This window comes from Babylonia areolata, chromosome 7 (assembly GCF_041734735.1).
Source record: "Babylonia areolata isolate BAREFJ2019XMU chromosome 7, ASM4173473v1, whole genome shotgun sequence".
NCBI classification, from domain to species: Eukaryota; Metazoa; Mollusca; class Gastropoda; order Neogastropoda; family Buccinidae; genus Babylonia; species Babylonia areolata.
The window spans coordinates 22,632,798-22,657,989 of record NC_134882.1 but is presented as its reverse complement, the minus strand read 5'-3'; the positions used below and the strand labels follow the sequence as shown (position 1 = coordinate 22,657,989).

Sequence of the window (25,192 nt, the reverse complement as noted above, 5' to 3'; positions counted from 1 at the left end):
TGAAAGCACACACCACACCACATTACATATCACTGCACTGAAAACACACAAACACCACATTACATAACACTGCACTGAAAACACACACCACACCACGTGACACTACATGACATGACATAACACTGTACTGAAAACACACATCACACGACACCACATGGCAACACATGACATGACACTAATGAAAACACACTCACACCACATGACACCACATGACATAACACTGTACTGAAAACACACAGCACACCACATGACATTACATAACACTGTACTGAAAACACACAGCACACCACATGACATTACATAACACTGTACTGAAAACACACAGCACACCACATGACATTACATAACACTGTACTGAAAACACACAGCACACCACATGACATTACATAACACTGTACTGAAAACACACAGCACACCACATGACATTACATAACACTGTACTGAAAACACACAGCACACCACATGACACCACATTACATAACACTGTACTGAAAACACACAGCACACCACATGACATTACATAACACTGTACTGAAAACACACACCACATGACATGATATCGGTGGTGGCCAGCGTGACCCACGCCTCTTTCTGTGCTGAAAACACACAGCAACACATGACATGACACTGGAGAGTGAGACACACACACACACACACACACACACACACACACACACACACACACAGAGTTTGGGATCCACTTCAATGTGATGGGGTTTTCCAAAACAGCCTAATTCCTGGAATTCTGCTGGAAACTTTGCATGTACCGTTTGGGCATCTGCACTCAAGATTTGATTCACATTTAATGCTTTTAGCGATTCTAAACCACTGATTGCTGACTGATCTGTGTCCACAACAAAGAACTTCATACCTTTGCCCATTACGTCAAGTTTACATGTGCCAACAGCTTTTAGTTCATCACTTGTGTAGCTGGTCGGTTTGTCTTTGTGCGGGTTTCTGGTCAAATTTCTAATGTCTGTAACGGCATAATTCTGGCTTGAACACCTGTGTCGATTTTTGAATTTGACATTTTGAACGTTTGCAGTGATAAACAACACCCCCCCCCCCACACACACACACAGTATACGAGCGCGCGCGCACGCAAACATGTATACACTCGCACACCCACACATACATGCTTTCAAAAGACTCTGAAATCATCTGCACAAACATGTCGTCTCGCACACATCCGTAACCAAGCGTCAAGAAACAAACACACACACACACACACACACACACACACACACACACACACACACACACACACACACACACATTTACATAAATTTCACATATACATAAATCACCAACACTCAGCTGCACTCCACACTCAGGTCCGCAACCCTCTCTCCCTTTCTCTCTCCCTCTCTCTCCCTCCCCCACATCTCTCTCCCTTTCCCCCCTCTCTCTCTCCCTCTCTCTCCCTCCCCCTCTATCCCTCTCTCTCTCCCCCTCTCTCTCTTTCCCTCTCCCTCTTAATCTGTCTCTCCCTCTTCCTCTCTATCTCTCTCTCCCCCCTCTCTCTCTTTCCCTCTTCCTCTCTCTCCCTCTCTCCCCCCTCTCCCTCTCTCTCTCCGTCTCCCTCCCCCCTCTCTCTCCCCCTCCCTCTTTCTCTATCTCTGTCTCTCCTTCTCTCTCTCCCCTCTCACTCTGTCTCCCCGTCTCTCTCCCTCTCTCTCTCACTCTATCTCCCTCTATCTCTCTCTCTCCCTCTCTCTCTCCCTCACTCTCTCTCCCTCTCTCTCTCCCCCCCTCTCACTCCCCTCCTCTCTCTCTGTCGCTCTGTCTGTGTCAGTCTGTCTCTCTCCCCCCCCTCTCTCTCCCCCTTCTCTTTCTCTCCCCCTTCTCTCTCTCTCCCCCCTCTCTCTGTGTCGCTCTGGCTGTCTGTCTGTCTCACCCCCTCTCCCTGTGTCGCTCTGTCTGTCTGTCTGTCAATCTGTCTCTCTCTCTCCCCGCTCCCCCTCTCTCTCTGTGCCATCCTTTGTGTTTGTCTGTGTGCTTCTCCGTGTGCCCTTCAACAAACGTCCTTTCAAATGGAAATGATACCTAACCACTTTATATTCCACAAACTTGGCCCATTGAAACTGCAAACGAGGCATACTGGTGCTTATTGTAGGCTGGCACCTCGAGTCTTACAAACATTTTTTGACTCACTTGTGTAAACAAAGTGAGTCTATGTTTTAACCCGGTGTTCGGTTGTGTGTGTGTGTGTGTGTGTGTGTGTGTGTGTGTGTGTGTGTGTGTGTGTGTGTGTGTCCGTGGTAAACTTTAACATTGACATTTTCTCTGCAAATACTTTGTCAGTTGACACCAAATTAGGCATAAAAATAGGAAAAATTCAGTTCTTTCCAGTCATCTTGTTTAAAACAATATTGCACCTCTGGGATGGGCACAAAAAAAATTAAAAAAAGAAACCAAATTATATGCAAACTGCATTTACTGTTATATTTATATTTTTTATTCTCTAAACTTGGCACTTTGATCTGAAATTTCTGACACAACAATAAGAGCAGTCATTTTATCATTTTTTGTTCAAACAGGAACTTCTTTTGCTAAGCATGGAAATTATATTTACTTTGCAAACGTTTTGGTGCAGGTAGTTAAAAAAGGGAAATTAATCTGTAATTAATGTTAGGGGACTTAATTTGCTTTTAACTGATCTTACTCATCTTAAACATTACATTCTGAAGTCATACTCAATACATAAAAAGCTTGTGTGTTTTACTCTCAGTGTACAGGGCTTTCACTATGTTCATTCGCCGAAGTGGTCTTTTTCGGAAAATACTAAAATCAATACGAGTGGACTTTACAGATTTATTGGCTGAGCCCTGAAGGTCATGGGCAAAAATCAATTGCGTGCACATATTTATACATATTCAAAGCGCGTGCTCATATTCTTCGCGAACACGAAACGCCATTTTGCTTCAAGTTGTTGACCTGTTGTTCAATCCTATATTCAATCGACAATACACGATAACATATGATTTAAAGTTGGAGAAGGAGACCGTTAAATATTTATTCAGAGAAAGATTTGTGAACGCCTCATCACTTACTGAATTATGCCCCAAACTGCCATAAAATATCCACAGAATCACTCGGAATTTACAGTTAAAGATTGCAAACCATGCGAGTTAATACCCTTGAATTGTTGCAGTGTGATTGCGGCGATAGCCACGTCTCCTTCACCGCGGACTTAAAACGAATTTTTTTTATTGCCCTGAAGATTTTTTGAATGGCCAAGATACACCAGAATAACATGATCTAAACAGCGTTCTCACTGCGAATACCGCAATCGATTTATCGCCCTTTAAAAAAAAAAAAGTTCAAATATTAAATTTTAGAACGTCAGTTAAGGAGCCACGATAATGTAATGGGTAAGACAGTTTCTTCTGACCCGAACACGCGGGGTTCGAATCTGGTTAGGTTTTTTTTTTTCTTTTCTTTTTTTAACCCGAAGCTTTATAATAACAAATACAGAACACATTTTAACGATTAGATTTTTTTAAAAGTATATCACAAGTGAGTCTTGAAGGCCTTGCCTCTCTTGTGTTTCATTGTTTTCATCACTTTTTTTCCTCATTTGCACCACAATGTCACTAGAGCTGTATAGCTAATGACAAACATTTCAGTGTTCAGTGTGTTCTCTCTTTCATATCTGTCTGTCTACCTATATATCGATAGTTATCTATTCATATTATTTATTTATTTATTTATTTATCTATCTGCCGTGTGTCTTCACATATAAAACATTATGCTTTTTCTGGATACATTTCTCCTGTTAACGGCTGTGTGTACCTCTGTCAGTGTATCCGTGCATAAATATTCAACGTTATTCTGATGTTCTATAATGAACAGAGTATGCCCTCTTCTTCTTCTTCTTCCTCTTCTTCTTCTTCTCCTTCTCTGTGAAGTGTCATTGGGGCGTGGCACTGGAGAACTTTTTCAGATTCCTCCAGGTCTGTCAGTTGTGTGTCAAAGCCAGGTCTGCTAATGGTGTCCTCGTCCTATCTGCAATATTGCCAACCCATGTGGCCATACCAATTTTCTGTTTTTACCTGTCAGTAGATCTGACACACTTGTTCAGTGGTGATTCGATTAGATGATCAGTGTACCTGACGATTCATTGCATACGTACGCATATTAATACTCCACACAGTGAACTTACTTAGCTGACTCCCTCCAAAATAATATCATTACATTCAAATGTTTTCTGTTGACAGCATGTTTATTCCTTCATCATTTATCATTGTGATGTGTAGACATAGATAATTCAGGGGAAAGACAGGATGTAAATGCTCATCATATCATGTTGGAAACTAGATCATGCTGTTTTGTCCTGTCTGACGTTGTTTTGTCTCTCCTCTTCCTCCCTCCCTTTCTATCTTCAGTTTTATCCCCTCCCCTCCCCCCGGCTTTCACTCTCTCTGCCTCATCCCCCCTTCTACCCACCATTCGTCTCCCTCCCTGTCTTTTCCCCTCTTCCCTCCTCTCTTTCCCCATTTTATATTCACTTCATTTCCATACCTCTACCCTTCATCTCTCTTTCTACATCTTGTTACTCTTCCCCTTTCTCTCTCTCCATTCTTTTGATCAGTCGATGTCTGTGTTTCTGTCTCCGTCTCTGCTCTCTGTCTCTATCTCTATCTGTGTCTCTGTCTCCGTCTCTGTCTGTCTGTTCCCTGCTGCTCCCTCTCTCCCTCCCTCTCTCTCTCTCTCTCTCTCGGTGGGCGTGAACTGACGTTGAAGCGTGCGGGTCACAGGTCACGACGTCCCGCTAATTGTGCAAACTGTGGCGCACAGAAGCAATCTTTCGTTGCCAGTTGTCGCCAGTATCAATATAAGGAACCATGCCTTCAGCACAACTAACCTTTCGGATCGCCTGTGGCACCTTTCTCCCAGTCTACATTTCCTTCATGTCGAAGAGAGCCGCTGAGAAGAAAGCAATGCACTTCGCCATGTTGACAGCGCGAACCAAACTGCACGGTGTCACCCTTGGCCTGCTCCTCACCCTTTTGTTCTGGGGCAGTTTGCTGTTGAGGCGTGGAGACGTGGAGCAGAACCCTGGACCCGGACCCAAGTCGGACGGCATGAGGCAGACCAGGCTGGGCAGCAGCGGACGCAGGGCCAGCACGGACAGGACCACCACCTCCGACAGCAGCGGGCAGACAACTCCATCGCAGCAGCCCACTCTTGCCGACGTCATGGACCAACTTCAGTCTTTGAACAGTAAGTTCAGTGATATGTACAGTAGAGTTGGTGGCATGAAGGAACTGAGTGGACAATATGGCGTATTGTGTGATGGCATAAACGATTTAAGGGAGGAGGTCGCGGTACTCTGAAAGGAGAATGATGACTTAGCAAAGGCAAATGCTGATCTGTTGTCAAGGATTGTACAGTTAGAACAGAAAAGTGATGATTTAGAAGGCAGGTTTAAGAGAAACAATCTCATTTTCTATGGAATAGCAAGAGATCAGAACGAGACAAGCGACCAATGTGAAGGAAAAGTGCAGGATCTTCTTACAGATAAGTTAGATATGAGTCAGCATACTGAACTAGACCGGGTCCACCGTTTGAACAGCACGCCAGACTCCCCCATCATTGCTAAGTTCTGCTTCTATAAAGACAAGGTTCAGATCCTCAAAGCAAAAAGAAAACTGCAGGGAACTAATGTCTTTGTGGGGGAATATTTCTCCTACCGAGTGAGGGAAGTTAGACGCAAGCTCTCTCCTCATCTAAAGAGGGCCAGAAATGAGGGTAAAAGAGCCACAATGTTCTTTGACCATCTGCTTAGAGATGGCAAGAAGTTCTTCCTCGGTAGTCAGGACACCTTGCAGGAGTCTAGATAGGGAGTTGGCCGGCCAGTCGATGTGCACTGTTTTTCTCCTACAGAAAAAGGGAACAGAGAAAACAGAGCACCGTTTGTGTGCTCACCTGTTGCAAGTGTCAGTGACATGCGCGAACCCTGTTATATTGGTCAGGGCAGCGAAGCCGAGCATTCGGCTGACAGCATGAAAGAGCACGTGCAAGGGCGTGAAAATGTAAACAAACCCTTTTCTTTTTTGTTGTGGAATGTGCATGGTTTGCTATAAAAAAAATTGTTGATCCTGATTTCGTTTAATTTGTTTGTGGATTTCATTTTGTTTGTTTAGTTGAAACTTTTATGGAGGATTAACAGTTTGATGTCTTTGCAGGATATACACCTTTTTTTTAAACCTGCAGTAAAATTCACTAGACAGGGGAGACGATCAGGGGGATTACTTTGCTTGGTAAGAAATGAAATTGTCGCCCATGTTAAGCATCTTGACATTGATTGCATTAACTCAGTACGGCCAGTCCTCTCTTCTCCTCCACACAGACCCCTCGGATGTCCAGTGGGTGCCTGAATGACCCAACCTTTAGCTTCCGTCGTCAGAATTGTGGTATTCTTTGTCAACATTCACCTCTTCAGTATAAGAGCCTTCTACTTGCAATATTTTGATGAGGGTAACTGGGGTGAAACGCTGTTAACGTCGTCTCTTTCGCCGTTCGTATGGAGAGAGTTAACGTATGTATATTTTTGATTGACAAGCGGTTATTTGGAATAGATAAGGATGTCCTTTATGTGTGTTCATACGTACCTCCAGAATGTTCCCCATTTTCTGTTCATTTTGAAATTGACAATGGAATAAATAAGCTTGAAGACTGTTTGACCGATTTATTGTCAGAGAAAGACGTATACGTTATTCAAAATGGGGATTTGAATGGCCGAACATCTAATATTTCTCAAGATCATACTGTAGAAGACATTTTTGATGTGCAACAACGTAGCCAGTCTCTTAGTACTACTCTTTCTTCTAATGATCGTAATTTAAATAGTTATGGGAAATTATTACTGAACATGTGTGCTGCATTAGGTTTGAATATTTTGAATGGCATGTGTAAAGGCGACCTTGAAGGTTGTTACACATATAATATATCTGATTCAGGGTGCAGTGTTATTGATTATTTTATCTTATCAAATGAACTTTTTACAATGTTGAATGACTCATGTGAATTATCTGTTATTGACTCTGACCATTTACCAGTGACAATGCGAGTTGTTTTTCCAAATGAAAACCATTGTGCTGTTAATGACGATGAAAACTATTATGCTTCATATAGATTTGTATGGAATGATGAATATGTCCATTTATATATTTCCACTTTATGTAGTGAAGACATGAGGATGAAAATAGACACGGCTATTGGTTTAATCGATACTGATGTTAATAAAGCTTTTAGAATGTTTAATGATTGTATTAGAGAAAGTGCAGACTGAATGAAGAAACGTGTATCTTTCAATAACGATAAGAAGACAAATAATTGGTTTGATCAGGAATGTGCTCTTGCTAAAAGAAAAACGAGAAGATTATTACGTAAATGTCGTCGTACCCTAAAAACCGAGGATAGTAATGAATATTTAATTTGCAAACGTAAGTAGAATCTACTTAAGAAAAAGAAGAAACATTATGATAGATCTGTGTTAGTTAAACTTACAATGACAGTTAATAACAAAAAAGAATTTTGGGATGCTGTTCGCGGGGCGTCGTTTAAAAGAAAACAATATAGGAATAACATTTCAGTTGAAATGTGGTTTCAGCATTTCCAAGCTTTGTTAGAACAGGACGTTGATAGTGTTCTATACGATGACAGGCCTGATGTTGAGCCAGAGGACTATATGAATCGTCCGATCTCTAAAGAAGAGATATTACTTGCTTTTAGAAAATTAAAAAGTCGAAAGGCAGCTGGTCCTGGTGGCATAATTGCTGAATTATTTCAGAACTCGAATGACCAGGTAGTGCATTTTTTCTTTAAAATGTTTAACAAACTTTTTGATCATGGCATATTTCCAGATAATTGGACTGAGTCTGTGATTCATCCAATCTTTAAGAAAGGCGATATTAATGACCCATACAATTACAGAGGCATTTCTTTGACTGATGTAAGCAGTAAACTATTTGGAATAATCATTAATAACAGGTTACAGGAGTGGGTGGAAGAAAATGATATCACAGGTGATTTTCAAGCTGGTTTTAAAAGGGGATACTCTACAGTCGACCACATGTTCACTTTGTTAGCCCTAGTACAAAAACAATTTTCATTTAATCGTAAACTATATGTAGCGTTTATAGACTTTGAAAAGGCTTTGGCCTCAGAACAGTTTTTGGCATGTGTTTCTCAGGATTTGGCGGCATTTCTCCGGGAACGGGACTGCAAAACTGTCAAAGACCTTACTCGCCATGCTGAAAACTACCGTTTGGCACATCCTGGTAAGGATTTAGGTCGTCGTGGTCGCATTCCAACTTTCGGCACGGGTTCGACTGCGTTTGTTCGTGATCGATCATGTGTCTATGATGGTAGGGGGCAGTTTCCCAGACGTGCACGAGCATTGAAGAACTTTTGGAGAGGAGGTCGAGAAAGTCCGAACTCTAGCAATGGAGGCATGTCTCAAACTTTTGTGCCAGATTTCGATAAATCTGATCGAGGATTTCGTTCCAGTGACAGGAGTAGAATTCCCCGTGGAATTCACAGAGGTGGAATTACATGAGCTTCTCAGTGTTGGCATTGTAGAGGATTTGGCCATTTGAGGAAAAACTGCCCTACTCCCAAGTCAGCTAGTGCTGCTACACAGGTTGACATTCGTTCTCATGTTCCAGGAAAAGACTGTGCAAAAGATCAGCCAGTCACCGGCGTTCTAGTCAGTGGTTGTATCGCCGTGTCTGAGAAGGAATACCCATTGTTACAAGGCTTGGTCAATGGCAAGCATGTTTCAGTTCTGAGGGATTCAGGAGCTAATGTTGCGGGTGTCAGGAGGTCACTTGTCATGCCAGATCAGTTTCTGGGCAGATCTCAGGCAGTGCGTACCTTTGGTGGTCGAGTGGAAGTTTACCCCTTGGCGGTTGTAGAGGTGGGTACTCAATTGCATTCAGGTCCCTTGGAGTGCTGTGTGCTGGAAGACCCAGTTGCAGACCTTATTGTTGGTACCTGGACTTCTGTTTTCCAAGGTCAGAAATCAGACAACCATACTGCTTCTGTTGGTCTGTTTCTTGGTGTTGTAGAAGACAGGGACAGTCAACCTGTTCTTCACACACTGGATGTTTCCGGAACAAGTAATGTTTCGACTCGTGCTCAGTCACAGAAAGCTGAAAAAAAGCCAGTACCTCTTGAATCAGTCACGCTGGAACACTTATCTATTGACAAAGATAAACTAGCTCAGCTTCAGAAAGGAGATCAGTCTTTGGATCATTTGTTTCAAATGGCGCAGATGGGTGTGAAACATGGTTCCAATAAAATGCCCTATTACGTCATTCGAAATGGTATCTTGATGCGAAGGTACTTACGTGGTGATGTGGACGAGATTTATCAGATTGTTGTGCCAAAGCCTTTGCGCAAAACTGTATTGTTGGCTGCACATGACACACTGTTCACAGGTCATGGAGTACGTAGAACTATCTGCAGGATTTATTCCAATTTTTTCTGGCCTGGTGTACACAAGGATGTCAAGGTTTACTGTCGGTCATGTGACCTTTGCCAAAAGTTTGTGGCAAAAGGACGAGTCCCTTGCGTTCCGCTCGAGAAGGTTGAAAGGATCACAGAGCCATTCAAACGAATAGCAGTTGACTTGGTTGGTCCCATCAGTCCACCTTCTGAGGAGGGGCATCGCTATGTCCTTACTGTGATTGATGTCGCATCCAGGTATCCAGAAGCAGTTCCTCTTAAGAACATTGATACCGTGTCAGTTGCAGAAGAACTTTTAAAGATCTTCTCTCGCATGGGATTCCCTGATGAGATTCAGTCCGATAGGGGAACGCAGTTCACCTCTGCGATGATGGATGAGATCCTTCGGTTGCTGTCCATAAAGGGTGTGCGTACTTCACCTTATCATCCGCAGTCCAATGGCGTTGTGAAACGGTTCCATGGAACTATGAAAACAATCCTTAAGAAGGTCATTCAGAGACAACCCAATCAATGGCACAGGTACTTACCAGCTGTTCTTTTTGCTTGCAGAGAGGTCCCTTGTGAATCGACCGGGTTCTCCCCGTTTGAACTTTTGTTTGGACGCAGAGCTCGTGGTCCTATGGATTTGTTGGCATCTTCTTGGTCAAGCTCACCAAACGCCAAACAAGACCCTATATCAATATGTATTTGACCTCAAGAATTTCTTGGCTGATGCATGTGAGTTGGTCACTGAAAACTTGGAGGCTGCTGAACAGAAAGGTAAAAAGTACCATGACAGGAAAGCTGTTGACAGGAACTTTGAAGTGGGTGACGAGGTGCTTGTTTTGCTTCCTTCTGATTCCAATAAACTACTCATGATGTGGAAAGGACCATTTCCTGTGGTTGAAGTCTTCAGGTCGGATTACAGAATCGACATGAACGAAAAGAAAAAGGTGTTTCATGCAAACATGCTGAAAAGGTACATTCGCCGTTCTGACTCTGCAGATATCATGAAATCTGATGTTGCCACGGGAAGTTCTTCTTTGACTGTTTGTTCAGATGGTACAAATAGTGGAACTCAGCAGATTGAGTGGTCCAGTATCCTTGGTCCTATGTATGAACCAAAGGTGTTAGAAGCATCACAAGCCACAGCTCTTCTTCCAGTTGAGGAATCTGATCCTCTTCCACTCCCTACAGTGATTGGAGGCAACTCAGAGAGTATCGATGATGTTGTTTTTGACAACAACTTGACATACACTCAGAAGACTCAATTGAAGAGTGTCTTTTTGTCATGTTCTTCTATTCTGACGACTGATCCTGGTTGTTTTACGGGAAACTTAGAACATGAAATTAGACTCCAACAGACTGAACCTGTTTTCAGGAAGCAGTATCCACTTCCCTTTGCTTCCAAAGAGATTCTGGAGAAGGAAGTTAGGTCAATGTTAGAGATGGGTGTCGTAGAACCTTCTTCATCTCCATACTGTGCTCCTGTGGTTTTGGTGAAGAAAAAGGATGGGTCTACACGGGTTTGCATTGATTTTCGCGCTCTTAACAAGGTAACGATCTTCGATGCAGAGCCCATTCCAGACATTGACGAATTGTTCGTTCGCCTGGCTTCAGCAGTATACTTCACAAAGATAGACTTAGCCAAAGGTTATTGGCAGACCAGAGTGAAGGCAGAGGATAAGCCCAAGACAGCATTTCAGACTCCTTTGGGGCTATTCCAGTGGACCAGAATGCCATTTGGTTTGGTTTCAGCCCCAGCGACATTTGCCAGAATGATGCGAATGTTGAACTTGGGAAGATTCAGTGCCATGAATTTTTTTGATGATGTCCTGGTGGATAGCGTCAACTGGTCCATTCACCTTGATCATGTCAGAGGTGTTTTACAGACTCTGGAGAGGTTTGGTCTCACCGTCCGACCTTCAAAGGTATGTGCCGGATTTCAAGAACTAGAGTTCTTGGGTCACACTGTCGGAAAGGGTTACTTGAGGCCAGAGCATGGGAAAGTGAAAAAGATTTTGCAGGTTTCTACACCAACTACAAAAAAACAGGTTCGATCGTTGCTTGGTCTACTGGGATATTATCGAAGATATGTTCCCAACTTCGCTGAGTTGACTGTGCCCATTTCGAATCTGCTGAAAGGGAAACGTGGAAAACAACTCATTTGGACTTCACAGTGTGCGCAGGCTTTGAGTCAGATCCAGTCACTGCTGTCTTCTGCACCGGTTCTCAGCCTGCCTGACTTGTCGAAAACTTTTGTGGTTCAAACGGATGCCAGTTCTGTTGGCATTGGTGGTGTCCTGTTACAGGAGTATGATGGTACTCTGCACCCTGTTTCTTTCGTCAGCAGGAAACTTTTGGATCGGGAAACCCGATACAGTACCATTGAGCGAGAGAGTCTCGCAGTTGTGTGGACGTTGTCAAAGCTGTCTCGCTATCTCCTTGGTCGGCCATTCCATTTACAGGTCGATCATGCTCCACTTCACTACTTGATGTCAGGGTTCCATACAAATAGCCGTGTCATGCGCTGGGCATTGTCCTTGCAAGAATTTCGTTTTGATATTCAAAGAGTGCAGGGAGAAAGGAATGTGTGGGCAGATCTGCTTTCTCGTTCAGTGGCAGACCAATCGATCCCCTGAAATAGTGTCGCTACCCTAGTTGTTCAGAATGGCTATGTGCATAACACACTTTAGAGGGTTTATGGATATATACGAAACGGGTGCGTGACTGTTGTAGTCTGCATCTTCGGTCGCAGTATACTGTTGAGCCAGTGGAGCAGAGACGAAGTGTTCAGTGTGAAAGCTGACTGACTTGTCCACTGATTGCTGTCTCCATCGATGCTTGAATGTGGGTGAGTTGTTGTCAACAAGCGTCGTCTGCTTCCACTTGCAAGATTATTTGATTTATTATACTGTGAGTTTGGCATGTTCTTTTTAAAACACATTGTATATTTCCCGGAAAAAAAAAACTTCGTTTTTTTTTTTCACCCCGGGAAGGGGGGAATGTGACAGAGTGAGTTTCGAATGCCTGTGGCCAGAGGAAGAACGAAATTTTTGTTTGTACATTTCGAGTACCTGTATTTGTTCCTGTGTTTAAGATTTTTTTTTTTCAGGATGAAGAGAGCGTGAATGAAAGATTTTGTTGTTGTTGTGGTTTTAATAATTATAATTGGCTCAGGGAAAAATTCCTTGTGTCTGTTTTTTTGTTTGTTTACTGAGAGAGTGAGAGACTGAAGACTGAACTCGCAAAAAAATATTTCTTCCATTATCTTGTCTGTCTCCTCACCCACTTAGTAACAATTCCATAAACAGAAACCTTCTCTGGCCAGTTCTCTTAAAAATGGTATAACAGGTAAATTGTATAGATGTGTTAGAAGTATGTATGATGCTGTCAAAGCTAGAGTACGGTGTGACGCTAGATTGACTGATTATATTTCATGTACATCTGGAGTCAAACAAGGTGATGCATGTAGCCCAATTCGTTTTTCTTTGTTTATAAATGAACTAGCAATTAATAATGGTAGGCATGGTGCCATGTTTTCACTTGATGCATTTGAATTGTTTATTCTTTTGTTGGCTGATGATGTTGTTTTGATTTCAGAGACTGTTGTAGGTTTACAAACACAACTGAATAGTCTACAGCGTGCAGCTACGTCTCTACAGTTAAAAGTGAATATGTCTAAAAGCAATATTATTGTATTTCGGAAGGGTGGATATTTAAGTGTAAGAGAACGATGGTTTTATGATGGTGATACAATGCCTGTTGTTAACGTTTATAAGTATCTAGGAATTATGATTTCTATCCGTTTGAGTTTTGTTTCTGCATGCAAGGAACTAGCAACAAAAAATGCTTTGATTCGTGTAATGAAAAGGTTATATACTTTGAACAATAATTCATTCCACTTGTTTATTAAGCTGTTTGATTGTCAAATACAACCAATAGTACAATATGGATCTGAGATATGGGGACTAGATAATGCTGTTTTACATCGTGAATCTGTCCATTTAGTGGCTTTGAAGAAATTTTTAGGAGTAGATATGCGAACACCGAATGATCTAGTCTATGGCGAAACAAATCGCTACCCAATATATGTAAACTCTGCTGTAAATTGTATTCAATATTGGCTTAAACTGTTGCAAATGGGGCATAATAGCATACCGCATAAAGCCTATAAGATATTACATGATTGAGATAGAAAGGGGAAAAAAATAACTGGGTAACGAAGGTTCGTCTTTGTCTGTTCGAATATGGATTTGGCTTTGTGTGGATGGAACAGGGTGTTGGTAGTGTTAATGGTTTTATATCTGTTTTTCGCCAAAGGCTTATTGATTGCGGATAGCAATCATGCTATAGTCACATTTGTACTAGTGATAGATTTTATATGTATAGAACATTCTGTAATATACCTGATTTGAAACTTTATCTGTTGCTAGATATAGACAGGCATCTGAAACATGTAACGACGAGATTTAGACTAGGTATCTCAGAATTGACAGTACATCACTTTAGATACAGACGTTTTTGTGCAAACGATTTAGTCTGTCCTTTATGTCATGAAGCCCAAGAAAACGAGGTGCACTTTGTTCTTTGCTGCCCAGCACTAAAACATATACGTCAAATGTTTATAAAACCTAAGTACTACAAGTATCCCTCTCTGTTCAAGTTGAATTTGTTAATGTCGTCAAGCAATATCAATGACGTACATAATTTTTCGGTATTTTTATAAAAGGCATTCAAATTAAGAGAAATTGCTACTTCGTAAAACAATTATAATGCACTTTTTGTTGTGTATGTATTTACACGGATACAATGCACAGTTTATTGTCCATATTAAGGCTTATTTGTTTATGTGTTTTCGTTGAGTTTATTATGTTTACGTATACCCCCTTCATTTGGGGCTGTGGCCTGATTGTGAATAAACCATTCCAATTCCAATTCTCTCTCTCTCTCTCTCTCTCTCTCTCTCTCTCACACACACACACACACACACACACACACACACACACACACTCACAAGAGAAGACTGCGGCAAACAGTGACACAGCAACTGCGGAAAACGATAGTGTGGTTATTGGAAATAGGACTGCCGAGCGCGCCCCTCATCACGACAGTGTCTCCAGCTTTTCAGGTAATGTGGCAATCGAGATTCTCGAAGCGATACGACTGAATAATGAAAGATTCCAGTCTTTCGATAACAACCTTTCTGCAATTCGGAATGATTTAGGCACAATCAAGACTGACATCGGACACGTCAAATCAAAATGTGACGAGATCGGCAAAAGGTGTGACAATCTGGAAAAAAAATACACAGGAGCTGACTACGTCGCTGGCGGCAGCAAAAGAAGACATCAGCGGCTTGTATGAATAAACCGTAGAGCACGAAGACTGTCTCCGAAATCTCACAGCAAATATGCAAAAAATGCAAACAGAAATAAACACACTTCAGGAGAACTGTGACAGGCTGGAAGGGTTTTCGAGAAGAGACAATGTACGAATGTATGGTGTACCCCAAATTGATAAGCACGAGAACTATGACTCCTGTGCCAGTGTAGTTACCCATACCCTGAACAGTGTAGACGGACCTATAAAATGGACAACGGACGACACTGTGAGAGCACACAGGGTAGGGGAGAGCAGAAACGGTCAACCAAGGCCCATCTTAGTGAAGTTCAGTCGTTGGAGAGATAAGATGGAAGTCATGACCAACCGTGTCTGTCGAGACAGGCTGAAAGAAAAGGTGTCACTGTTGCAAATGACCTTACCAGGAAACAGGCCGACAACAGGCGGCAGATTGACAGTTGCGCCAAGAAGACCGGATTCCAGGACTTATGCTGAGGTGACAGCTATTGCCGCAGTCAGTCATCCTGACGATGGTGCCAAGACAGCAGGCAGAGAAGCCACGACATCTATGAACGCCAGGACAGCCGCTGGCGACGCCAGGACAGACGCTGGGGACGCCACGACCGCTGAGGACGCCAGGACAGCCGCTGGGGACGCCACGACCGCTGGGGACGCCACGACCGCTGAGGACGCCAGGACAGCCGCTGGGGACGCCACGACCGCTGAGGACGCCACGACCGCTGGGGATGCCACGACCGCTGGGGACGCCAGACAGCCGCTGAGGACGCCACGACCGCTGGGGACGCCAGGACAGCCGCTGAGGACGCCAGGACAGCCGCTGGGGACGCCACGACCGCTGGGGACGCCACGACTGTTGGGGACGCCACGACCGCTGAGGACACCAGGACAGCCGCTGGGGACGCCACGACCGCTGAGGACGCCAGGACAGCCGCTGGGGACGCCACGACCGCTGGGGACGCCACGACCGCTGAGGACGCCAGGACAGCCGCTGGGGACGCCACGACCGCTGGGGACGCCACGACTGTTGGGGACGCCACGACCGCTGAGGACACCAGGACAGCCGCTGGGGACGCCACGACCGCTGAGGACGCCAGGACAGCCGCTGGGGACGCCACGACAGCTGCAGGGAACTCCAGGACGGCCAGAGACTCTATGACAGCCGCCGGGTACTCCGAGACGTCCGCCGGGGACACCAGGACAGCCGTTGGAACCAACACGAAATGCAAGCAACCAGCTGACTTGTCAGACGCTGAAGGTAAGGCCAAAGAATTCGGAAGTGGTGACGGGTATTCCCCTTTTCATTCAAACCAGGCCAGCCAGCGCAACAGTGCACGTGGTGCACGTAGTCTGCGTGGCAGTGGAGAGACAGCACGTGGAGGGCAGAGCAGTGCAGGTTTTCACCGCTACTGGTCCCGCCAGTCTAGGGAACAAGAGCCCGGCTAATGATGCAAGACCTAGACGAAGCACACGCTTTGCACGCTAAGACAGACAGGATCATCTTGTGGGTTTGAAATTCCTTGTCGATGATGTTGAAAACTTGTAAACTTAATGATTCTTACTTTATCGATTACATCTCCATGTTTGATATAGTATGTTTGACTGAAACCTTTGTAGACAAATCCTTCGATTACAGCGGTATTTTTCAAGAATACATAAAATTCGCTGCTCCAGCAATAAAGATGTCACATCATGGTCGAAATTCGGGTGGCGTTTTGCTGCTCATACGAAAATCTTTATCTGCATTTGTTTCGGCTGTAAATGTTAATTGTGAGAACACAGTGGTTGTCAAAATTAGCAAATCTGTATTTAACTGTGATAAAGATGTGCTGTTGATTACATGCTACATTGTGCCAGAAAACGGTCCATTGTATGATTTAATGGACACTAAAGATGGGATAATTAATCTAAAAGAAAAAATACTGCATGCAATACAAAGCAAAGATTTACATATGTTCATCATGGGTGATCTTAATGCTAGAACTGGATCTGAACAATCCAGAATTGAGACCATGATGAATTATACTTATGAAAATGATGATGAAGAAAATGAGGAGGGTGACATGAGCAGAAAGTCTAAGGACAGCATTATAAATAATTTTGGACAATTGCTAATGAACCTGTGTTTCATGTTCGATTGCATTATTGTGAATGGTTGTTGTCATGATGCTTCTAGTGGGGACTTCACATACGTATATCCCCACGGTTCTAGTGTTATAGATTACCTTATTATGTCCAGGGATATGTATTCTAAAGAGTTTTGTAATTTGAGAGTCAGTGACCGCATTGATTCATGGCACTTGCTTGTAGAATTTCAATGGAACAAAGGAGAGCAAAATGTTGACCGTCCATCGGTGACTGAATCTGTTACCGAGGACCGGTTTGTCTGGTCCGAGGAGCTCTTGCACACCTTCCATAGTGGGCTTACTTCACATGATTTCATGCAAAACATGCAGAATGCTTTCACAACACTAGACACAGATATCGATGCTTCAATAGATATATTCATGAAAGCGCTGTGCAGTGCAGCAGTCTGTTGTACCAAGAAAAGGTCGAATGACTGGTTCGATGCAGAATGTGCTAAGAAGAAGAGGAAAGTGAGGGGTTTGCTGCGGAAATTTAACCGTTCTAAGAAGACACTTGAAGAAAAGAGAATAGCATATGTCACAGAAAGAAAAGAATACAAACTACTGCTAAAGAGGAAAAAAAGATGAGTATGATCAAGCAAGATTAGTAAAATTAAAACAATCAATCAATGATCCCAAACTTTTCTGGCAAATAATTCGGTCAGTGAACAGAAAACCTGTAATATACAACAATATTTCTATTGAACAGTGGCACAAACATTTTTTCAGCATATTTAATGAACTAAACCCAATGCAAGAGTTTGAAGAACATGAGGCAGAAAATGATGACGAGCCATGTCAGGCCCTTCTGACGCTCCCTTCTTTGATGCCATCACAAGAGAAGAGGTTCTTGGTAGCATCGGTAAGCTCACGCCTGGGAAAAGTTCGGGTCCCGACAAGGTAATTGGTGAAATGCTGAGAAATGCAAACACTACTGTCACAGACTTTCTTGTTTATTTCAATAAACTTTTCGATAGTGGTATCTTTCCAAAGGAATGGGCCAAATCGATAATAGTGCCAATTTACAAGAAAGGTGACACAGACCAGCCCAATAATTATCGAGGAATAGCATTAACTAGTGTCGTTAGCAAGGTTTATACTAACATCTTGAACAGAAGACTCTCCAAATGGGTAGAAAGAGAAGGTAAGATACTAGAACAACAAGCAGGTTTTAGAACAGGATACAGCACTGTGGATCATATTTTTTTACTCTTTATGCCATAGTTCAAAAGTTTCTGAATAAAAATTGTAAATTGTATGTTGCTTTCATTGACTTTAAGAAAGCCTTTGATTTTGTAAACAGAAATGCTCTATGGGCAGTTATGAGAAATAATGGGGTAAAAGGCAAACTTTACAAGGCCTTAAGGAGTGTTTATGATTCTGTTCTGGCGTGTGTTCGTGATAAAGGCAGATTTTCTGCCTTACTTCAGTTGTCCAAGAGGAGTGAAGCAAGGTTGTCTCCTCAGCCCCCTGCTGTTTTCTTTTCTTTTTTTAATTTCTTTTTTTTTATTAATGAATTGGCAATTGATTTATCAAGGTGTGGGAAACACGGAATACAAATGATGCCTGGGGGTGTAGAAATCTTCCTGTTATTGTTTGCTGATGATGTTATTTTGCTGTCAGATACTGTCATTGGACTACAAAACCAACTTAACATGCTAAAAAGAGAGGCAGATCGACTGGATCTAACTCTTAATCTAGAAAAGATAAACATAATGATTTTTAGAAAAGGTGAACATTTAGCTGCTGTGGAAAAGTGGTTCTATGGAAATGAAGAGCTAAAGGTGACTAATTCTTACAAATACCTAGGGATGATTTTCACGACTAAGCTAAGTATTAGTAGTGCTTTATTGGATGTGTGTAGGAAAGGAAGGAAAGGGGTTATGGATATATTAAAAACGCTGAAAAGATTAAATTCAACAGATATTCACTTCTTTTGGAAGCTCTTTGATACACAAATCGAACCGATTTTAACATATGCAGCAGAGGTGTGGGGTATAGAAGACGATGGCAATCACATAGAAAAAGTGCACACCTTTGCGATCAAAAGACTTTTGAATGTTCCATTACATACATCAAATAAACTTTTGTATAGAGAAACAGGAAGATATCCTTTATATATTAGAACGACAGTAAAATGTATCAGATACTGGATAAAACTGACTAGATTGCCTATGTCAAGGTTATGCAGACAGGCTTATGGAATGCTTTTAGTACAACATGAATCAGGTCACTCTAATTGGGTTTCGAATGTGCAAAAGACCTTATGCGAAAACGGCTTTGGTGTTGTTTGGCTTAGTCAAAGTGTTGGATGTGAGCATAGTTTTGTAAATGAATTTAAAGACGGGCTGGTATCTTGTTATATGCAAACCTGGCACTCTGAAATAGCGACAAATATAGAAGGTTGCATTCCTTTAAAGATGCTTCCCAAGCAGAAAGATATATTTTATTTGTTACTGATAAATGGCACAGGACGAACCTTATTCGATTTAGGTTGAGAGTAAGTGGCCTGAAGAATTGTAAGCAATGGTACTTCACTGAAAATTCCTCGAACGATATGATTTGTCCATCTTGTGGAAATGATCCAGAAAATGAAACACATTTTCTATTTCAGTGTACAGCCTATGCAAACAAACATAGAAAATGCCTTGCATTAAACGCACTCGAAAACAACCCAAGTGATAAAAACGTTACAAATCTGCTTTCCAGCCGCAACAATGAAACTGTAATTAAAGAAATAGCTAAATTTATTGCGGAAGCGATGAACGTTAGAAAAAAAATAATCGATGAACTGTCGGATTCAAGATGATCCTGTATATGGGTCTTGTGTGTGCGCGTGGTAGCTGCGGGTGTGTGTGTGTGTGTGTGTGTGTGTGTGTGTGTGTGTGACCATGGATTGAAAACAAGTGTTTCATTCGTTTCAATAGTCATTCCAATTGAATTTGTTTCATTGGCTGCTGTTGCTCAAATGCTTGAAAGTTCATTACATAGAGTATTTCTTTCTTTAACTTTGATCAACAATGTGTATCACGTGACAGTGAAAATACCCCCCCCCCCTCCCGCTCTCTCTCTCTCTGTGTCTCTCTCTGTCTCTGCCTCTCTCTCTGTCTCTCTCTGTCTGTCTGTCTGTCTCTCCACCCCGTTCCTCCTTTCTTTTTCTCCTCCTCAAAACTGTAACGACCATCATGTACTGCCACCCAGGACCCACTACAGTGGGCCAGCAGCTGTTGTCAACCACTCTCTGTGTGAGTGTGTAAATACTGTGTATGTAACGTGTGTGTGTGTGTGTGTGTGTGTGTGTGTGGGACATAGAAACAGAGAGAGACAGTCACATGGGTATACGCGCGTATGTGCTCACGTGTGCAGATGTGTACACACTCGCATATCTTTGTCTGCACGCCCGCACATGTGCGCACGGACGTGTGCACGTCACCATTTGCATGATCGCTCTTGCCTGTTGATTTGCACGCGTTTATTAAAAAATACAATGGCGCGCACGTGCATACTTTTTTGTGCGTTCATGTGTATGCGTGAGCGTACGTATCTGTGCCAACATGCAGTGGAACGGATTCATGGATACACTTGATTTACCATGGGAAGATAATACCAGCTTGGACTCGGAGTGAAATTCTCGTTTGAGAGTTTTATCATGTATTCAAGTATTGCATGTCAGCTATTTAGTGGTGTGTGTGGTGAGGGGTAACTTTTGCCAGGTGTGGGACAGAGACATGCATATGTGGAGACTGGAAGTGACACAGGGGAAATTTACTGGCTTCAGAATCCACATCAGCAGAGATCATCACCATGGCAGAGACGACAAGCAGGAGAACAAAGACAAGCTTGGTGTCCATGGTCCTGGAAGAAGACATACAGTGAGAATGGTACACAGGTTGATCTATGGTCCTGGAAGAAGACACACAGAATGGTATCTGGTACACAGACCGATCTATGGTCCTTGAAGAAGACACACATAATGGTATCTGGTACACAGGTTGATCTATGGTCCTTGAAGAAGACACACATAATGGTATCTGGTATACAGACCGATCTATGGTCTTGGAAGAAGACATACAGTAAGAATGGTATATGGTACACAGGTTGATCTATGGTCCTGGAAGAAGACACACAGTGAGAATGGTATATGGTACACAGGTTGATCTGTGGTCCTGGAAGAAGACACACAGTGAGAATGGTATATGGTACACAGGTTGATCTATGGTCCTGGAAGAAGACACACAGTGAGAATGGTATATGGTACACAGGTTGATCTATGGTCCTGGAAGAAGATACACAGTGAGAATGGTATATGGTACACAGGTTGATCTATGGTCATGGAAGAAGACATACAGTAAGAATGGTATCTGGTACACAGGTTGATCTGTGGTCCTGGAAGAAGACACAAAAAATGGTATATGGTACACAGGTTGATCTATGGTCCTGGAAGAAGACACAAAGAATGATATCTGGTACACAGGTTGATCTCTGGTCCTGGAAGAAGACACAAAGAATGGTATCTGGTACACAGGTTGATCTATGGTCCTGGAAGAAGACACACAGAATGGTATCTGGTACACAGGTTGATCTATGGTCCTGGAAGAAGACATACAATAAGAATGGTATATGGTACACAGGTTGATCTATGGTCCTGGAAGAAGACACAAAGAATGGTATCTGGTACACAGGTCGATCTATGGTCCTGGAAGAAGACATACAGTAAGAATGGTATCTGGTACACAGGTCGATCTATGGTCCTGGAAGAAGACATACAATAAGAATGGTATCTGGTACACAGGTTGATCTGCGGTCCTGGAAGAAGACACAAAGAATGGTATCTGGTACACAGGTTGATCTATGGTCCTGGAAGAAGACATACAATAAGAATGGTATCTGGTACACAGGTTGATCTATGGTCCTGGAAGAAGACATACAATAAGAATGGTATCTGGTACACAGGTTGATCTGTGGTCCTGGAAGAAGACATACAGTAAGAATGGTATCTGGTACACAGACTGATCTATGGTCCTGGAAGAAGACACACATAATGGTATCTGGTACACAGGTTGATCTATGGTCCTTGAAGAAGACACACAGAATGGTATCTGGTATACAGACCGATCTATGGTCTTGGAAGAAGACATACAATAAGAATGGTATATGGTACACAGGTTGATCTATGGTCCTGGAAGAAGACATACAATAAGAATGGTATCTGGTACACAGGTTGATCTATCGTCCTGGAAGAAGACATACAGTAAGAATGGTATCTGGTACACAGACCGGATGCATGCTTCTGGTGAAATGTAGACAATGGAAAAGGTGTGGTTGCGATGCACACTTTATATATCCATGCTTTGCAGAATGCGCACAGTGCGAACTACGTGAATGATACACTCGTGTCCATGTTCTGGAAAACACACACAGCATGAATGTTGAGTTGGTAATACACACTTCATGTTCAACACTCTTCTGTGTACCATTCAATTAGTGTTTCTGACACTTTGTGAAGTCCATCGGGAGTATTCTGTTCATCACAACATCTTCAGCACTAAACAACAAACAAATTTAAGACAAACATGAAATATGGCAATAAAGTTAGATAAAATAAAAGCAGGCCATCATACACTAATGTCCGCCCCCTCCCTAAAATTCTGCCTCTTTCCATATCTACTCCGACTCTGTGTGTGTCCGTGTGTGTGTGTGTGTGTGTGTGTGTGTGTGTGTGTGCGTGTGTGTGCGCGCGTGTGTGTGTGTGCGTGTGCATGTGTGTGTGTGGTGCATTCCAATTATATTCTGGTTTAGATTGAAACATATCACATTAGTTGATACAGAAGGATATTCCGAGAAAACATTAAGGTTGTGACATTGGCATAACTATTTTGAAAATAATGATAATTGAATGGAGCAAGAAAATAGTATCTAAAGCAAAACTGACTGCAGGTCACATTACAGAAAATAAAGAGCAGTGCGACAGGGCTCATCCACTTCAAATAAAAGCAGATGATCAGACATTATTTCCATTCTAAGTTTTGTTCTGAAGATCTGTTAACTTTGAATTTGAAAGAAAACTTTCTATCCCAACAATGGTGGGACCATCAATCCAGCTCAACCAATGAAAGACAACAACAGGAGAGCCATCACCAGTGAAGTTGACCCGAGACCAAGATGATTCCAATACTGAAGAAATCTTTGAGTGGGCTCCCCCATTGAACCTCTGACATCCCTACAGGAACCCAGCCCCTATTGAACCTCTGACATCCCATTAGGAACCCAGCCCCCATTGAATCTCTGACATCCCATCAGGAACCCAGCCCCCACTGAACCCCTGACATCCCATTAGGAACCCAGTCACTGGAAGTGAACACCAACAACAAGGATGAAACTGCCCAAATTATCGAAAACTTGAAGGGTGGCAAAGTTGCATAGCTAGATGGCATACCACTAGAAATACCAAAAACAGACTTTAGTGCCCCTAGCGGTATTCCATCCAGGCATGCAACGATTTTCCTGCTGGCCGTCAACTTGTCCTGATTAAGACTATCCAAAATGGCACCACAGATATACCACTGACCTCAACCAAATTTGCAAATGAAAGGCGTTTGCCAACGAAGTTAGTCTCCTCTCAAACAGATGCCAAGATACACAATAGAAAACGCATTAAGGTGGCCATGACAATATCTAATGCTAACCTGTGGAAAGAAACAGCAGATTCACGCCAGCCCAGCAAGAAAATCCGGAGAAAGGAAATGGACCTGGACTGGCCACACCCTACACAAACCCCCAAACAGCGTCACCAGACAAGCAGTGGAGTGGGACCCTCAAGGGAAAAGAAACGTCAGCGGACCAAGGCAGACATGGAGAAGATGCACGGAGGATGAGATGAAGGCAGCCGAATGGACATGGGCCCAACTGAGGATCACAGCCTGCACCAGAGTCTGCTGGAGAAGTGCTGTGTGCTCCTCAAGACGTTCTAAAGAATAAGTCAAGTCTGAATTGAAGCATAACTATTAAAACGTAACACCGGAAGTACGATCATACTCACAGTCTGTAAGCAGGATGGTGAAGACCTGGTGAAATCAGGGTTCGCTGAGCTGTTGTAAGCAGGGTGTGAGGACCTGTCGAAGTCTGAATCTTTAAGCTACAGCACCCAGTTTCTATAGAAGTTATCACATACACAGGCGCACATACACACAAACACGCGAAAGCAGGCGCGCGTGAGCGCACGCACACATGCACATAACTGCACGTGTATATAAAATAACTTCAATGGTGCTATTCATCTCATTCATGTGTCCTCAATATTAGTTTGATGAAAAGGGAAAAAAGATGTCTGGGACAGCTGCTGCTCTAAAAGCACGCAGAAGATCTGATTGGTTAGAGACAAAATGTTTTGGGACATTGCAGTTCTAAAACCAGAATATCTGAATGGTCAGAGAAAAGAGTTGACTGGAACAGTGCTTCTCTAAAAGCAGAGATCTGATTGGTCAGAGAAAAAGAGGTCACTGGGACGGTGCTGCTCTAAAAGCAGGCAGAAGATCTGATTGGTCAGGACACAGCTAAGTGTTAGGGGACAGGCTCCGCCCCATTCAGTGCACAGTGACTGACACCTTCTCTGCTCATCTCCTCCACCCCCTCCTCCCCATGTTCTCTGTTTCATCTGTCACCCGTGTGTGTCTTTCCTCACACAGCTGGAGACTGTATTCATTGGGCAGACACTCCAGCAGTTCAGACAGACAGACAGACAGATATATATATATATATATATATATATATATATATATATATACACACACACATAAGTACATCTGCAGTTCTATTCATGTGTGTGTGTGTGTGTGTGTGTGTGTGTGTGTGTGTGTGCGCGTGCGTGCACGTATGTGTGTGCATGTGTGTATGCATGTGTATGTGTGTGCATGTGTATGTGTATCAGAAATAAAGAGAAGGGGGAGACTAGGACAGACAGATAAAGAGAAGAGGGGAGGTTTGTTCACCTCACAATTTGAAAACACAAAGTAATTTTTCTGATGGACATGGGGTCACGTCTTTTTGTCCTTTTGTTGTTTTGTTTGTTTTTTTTTTGGTTTTTTTCTTTTTTTTTAATTGTTGTATGAAGAATCGGGAATGACATAAGTTCAGTAATGTCAACTGACACGTTTCGTTAACAAGAAACATTTGATGTGGTTGTTATTCTTCGAACTGAACTCAGTAGACTGCCAATGATAATAATAATGGTAATGATACTTGTCTACCCC

The 25,192-nt window shown here is 42.8% G+C and overlaps 1 protein-coding gene and 1 long non-coding RNA gene across 2 annotated transcripts; one reads left to right on the top strand and one right to left on the bottom strand.

Moving 5' to 3' along the window:
* The first annotated feature begins 4,877 nt into the window (after positions 1 to 4,877).
* On the top strand, positions 4,878 to 8,464 carry LOC143284194 (uncharacterized). The gene is made up of 2 exons (XM_076590862.1): positions 4,878 to 5,226; positions 8,201 to 8,464. Exons 1-2 carry the CDS (start codon positions 4,914 to 4,916, stop codon positions 8,263 to 8,265), a joined length of 378 nt encoding a protein of 125 aa, XP_076446977.1. The 5' UTR covers positions 4,878 to 4,913; the 3' UTR covers positions 8,266 to 8,464.
* LOC143284195 (uncharacterized) lies at positions 5,081 to 24,067 on the bottom strand. Its single transcript, XR_013055505.1, has 3 exons — positions 23,983 to 24,067; positions 20,713 to 20,798; positions 5,081 to 5,217 (listed from the first exon to the last, which is right to left on the bottom strand). It is a non-coding gene; the product is annotated as an uncharacterized LOC143284195 (long non-coding RNA).
* Positions 24,068 to 25,192: the final 1,125 nt, after the last annotated feature.

What these genes read in the sequence shown, in the direction of transcription:
- LOC143284194 (XM_076590862.1), top strand. Translation starts at nt 4,914, where the DNA reads ATGTCGAAGAGAGCCGCTGAGAAGAAAGCAATGCACTTCGCCATGTTG. An exon ending in CCAACTTCAGTCTTTGAACA is followed by an intron (nt 5,227 to 8,200) that starts GTAAGTTCAGTG and finishes TGTGTTTCTCAG; the next exon opens with GATTTGGCGGCATTTCTCCG.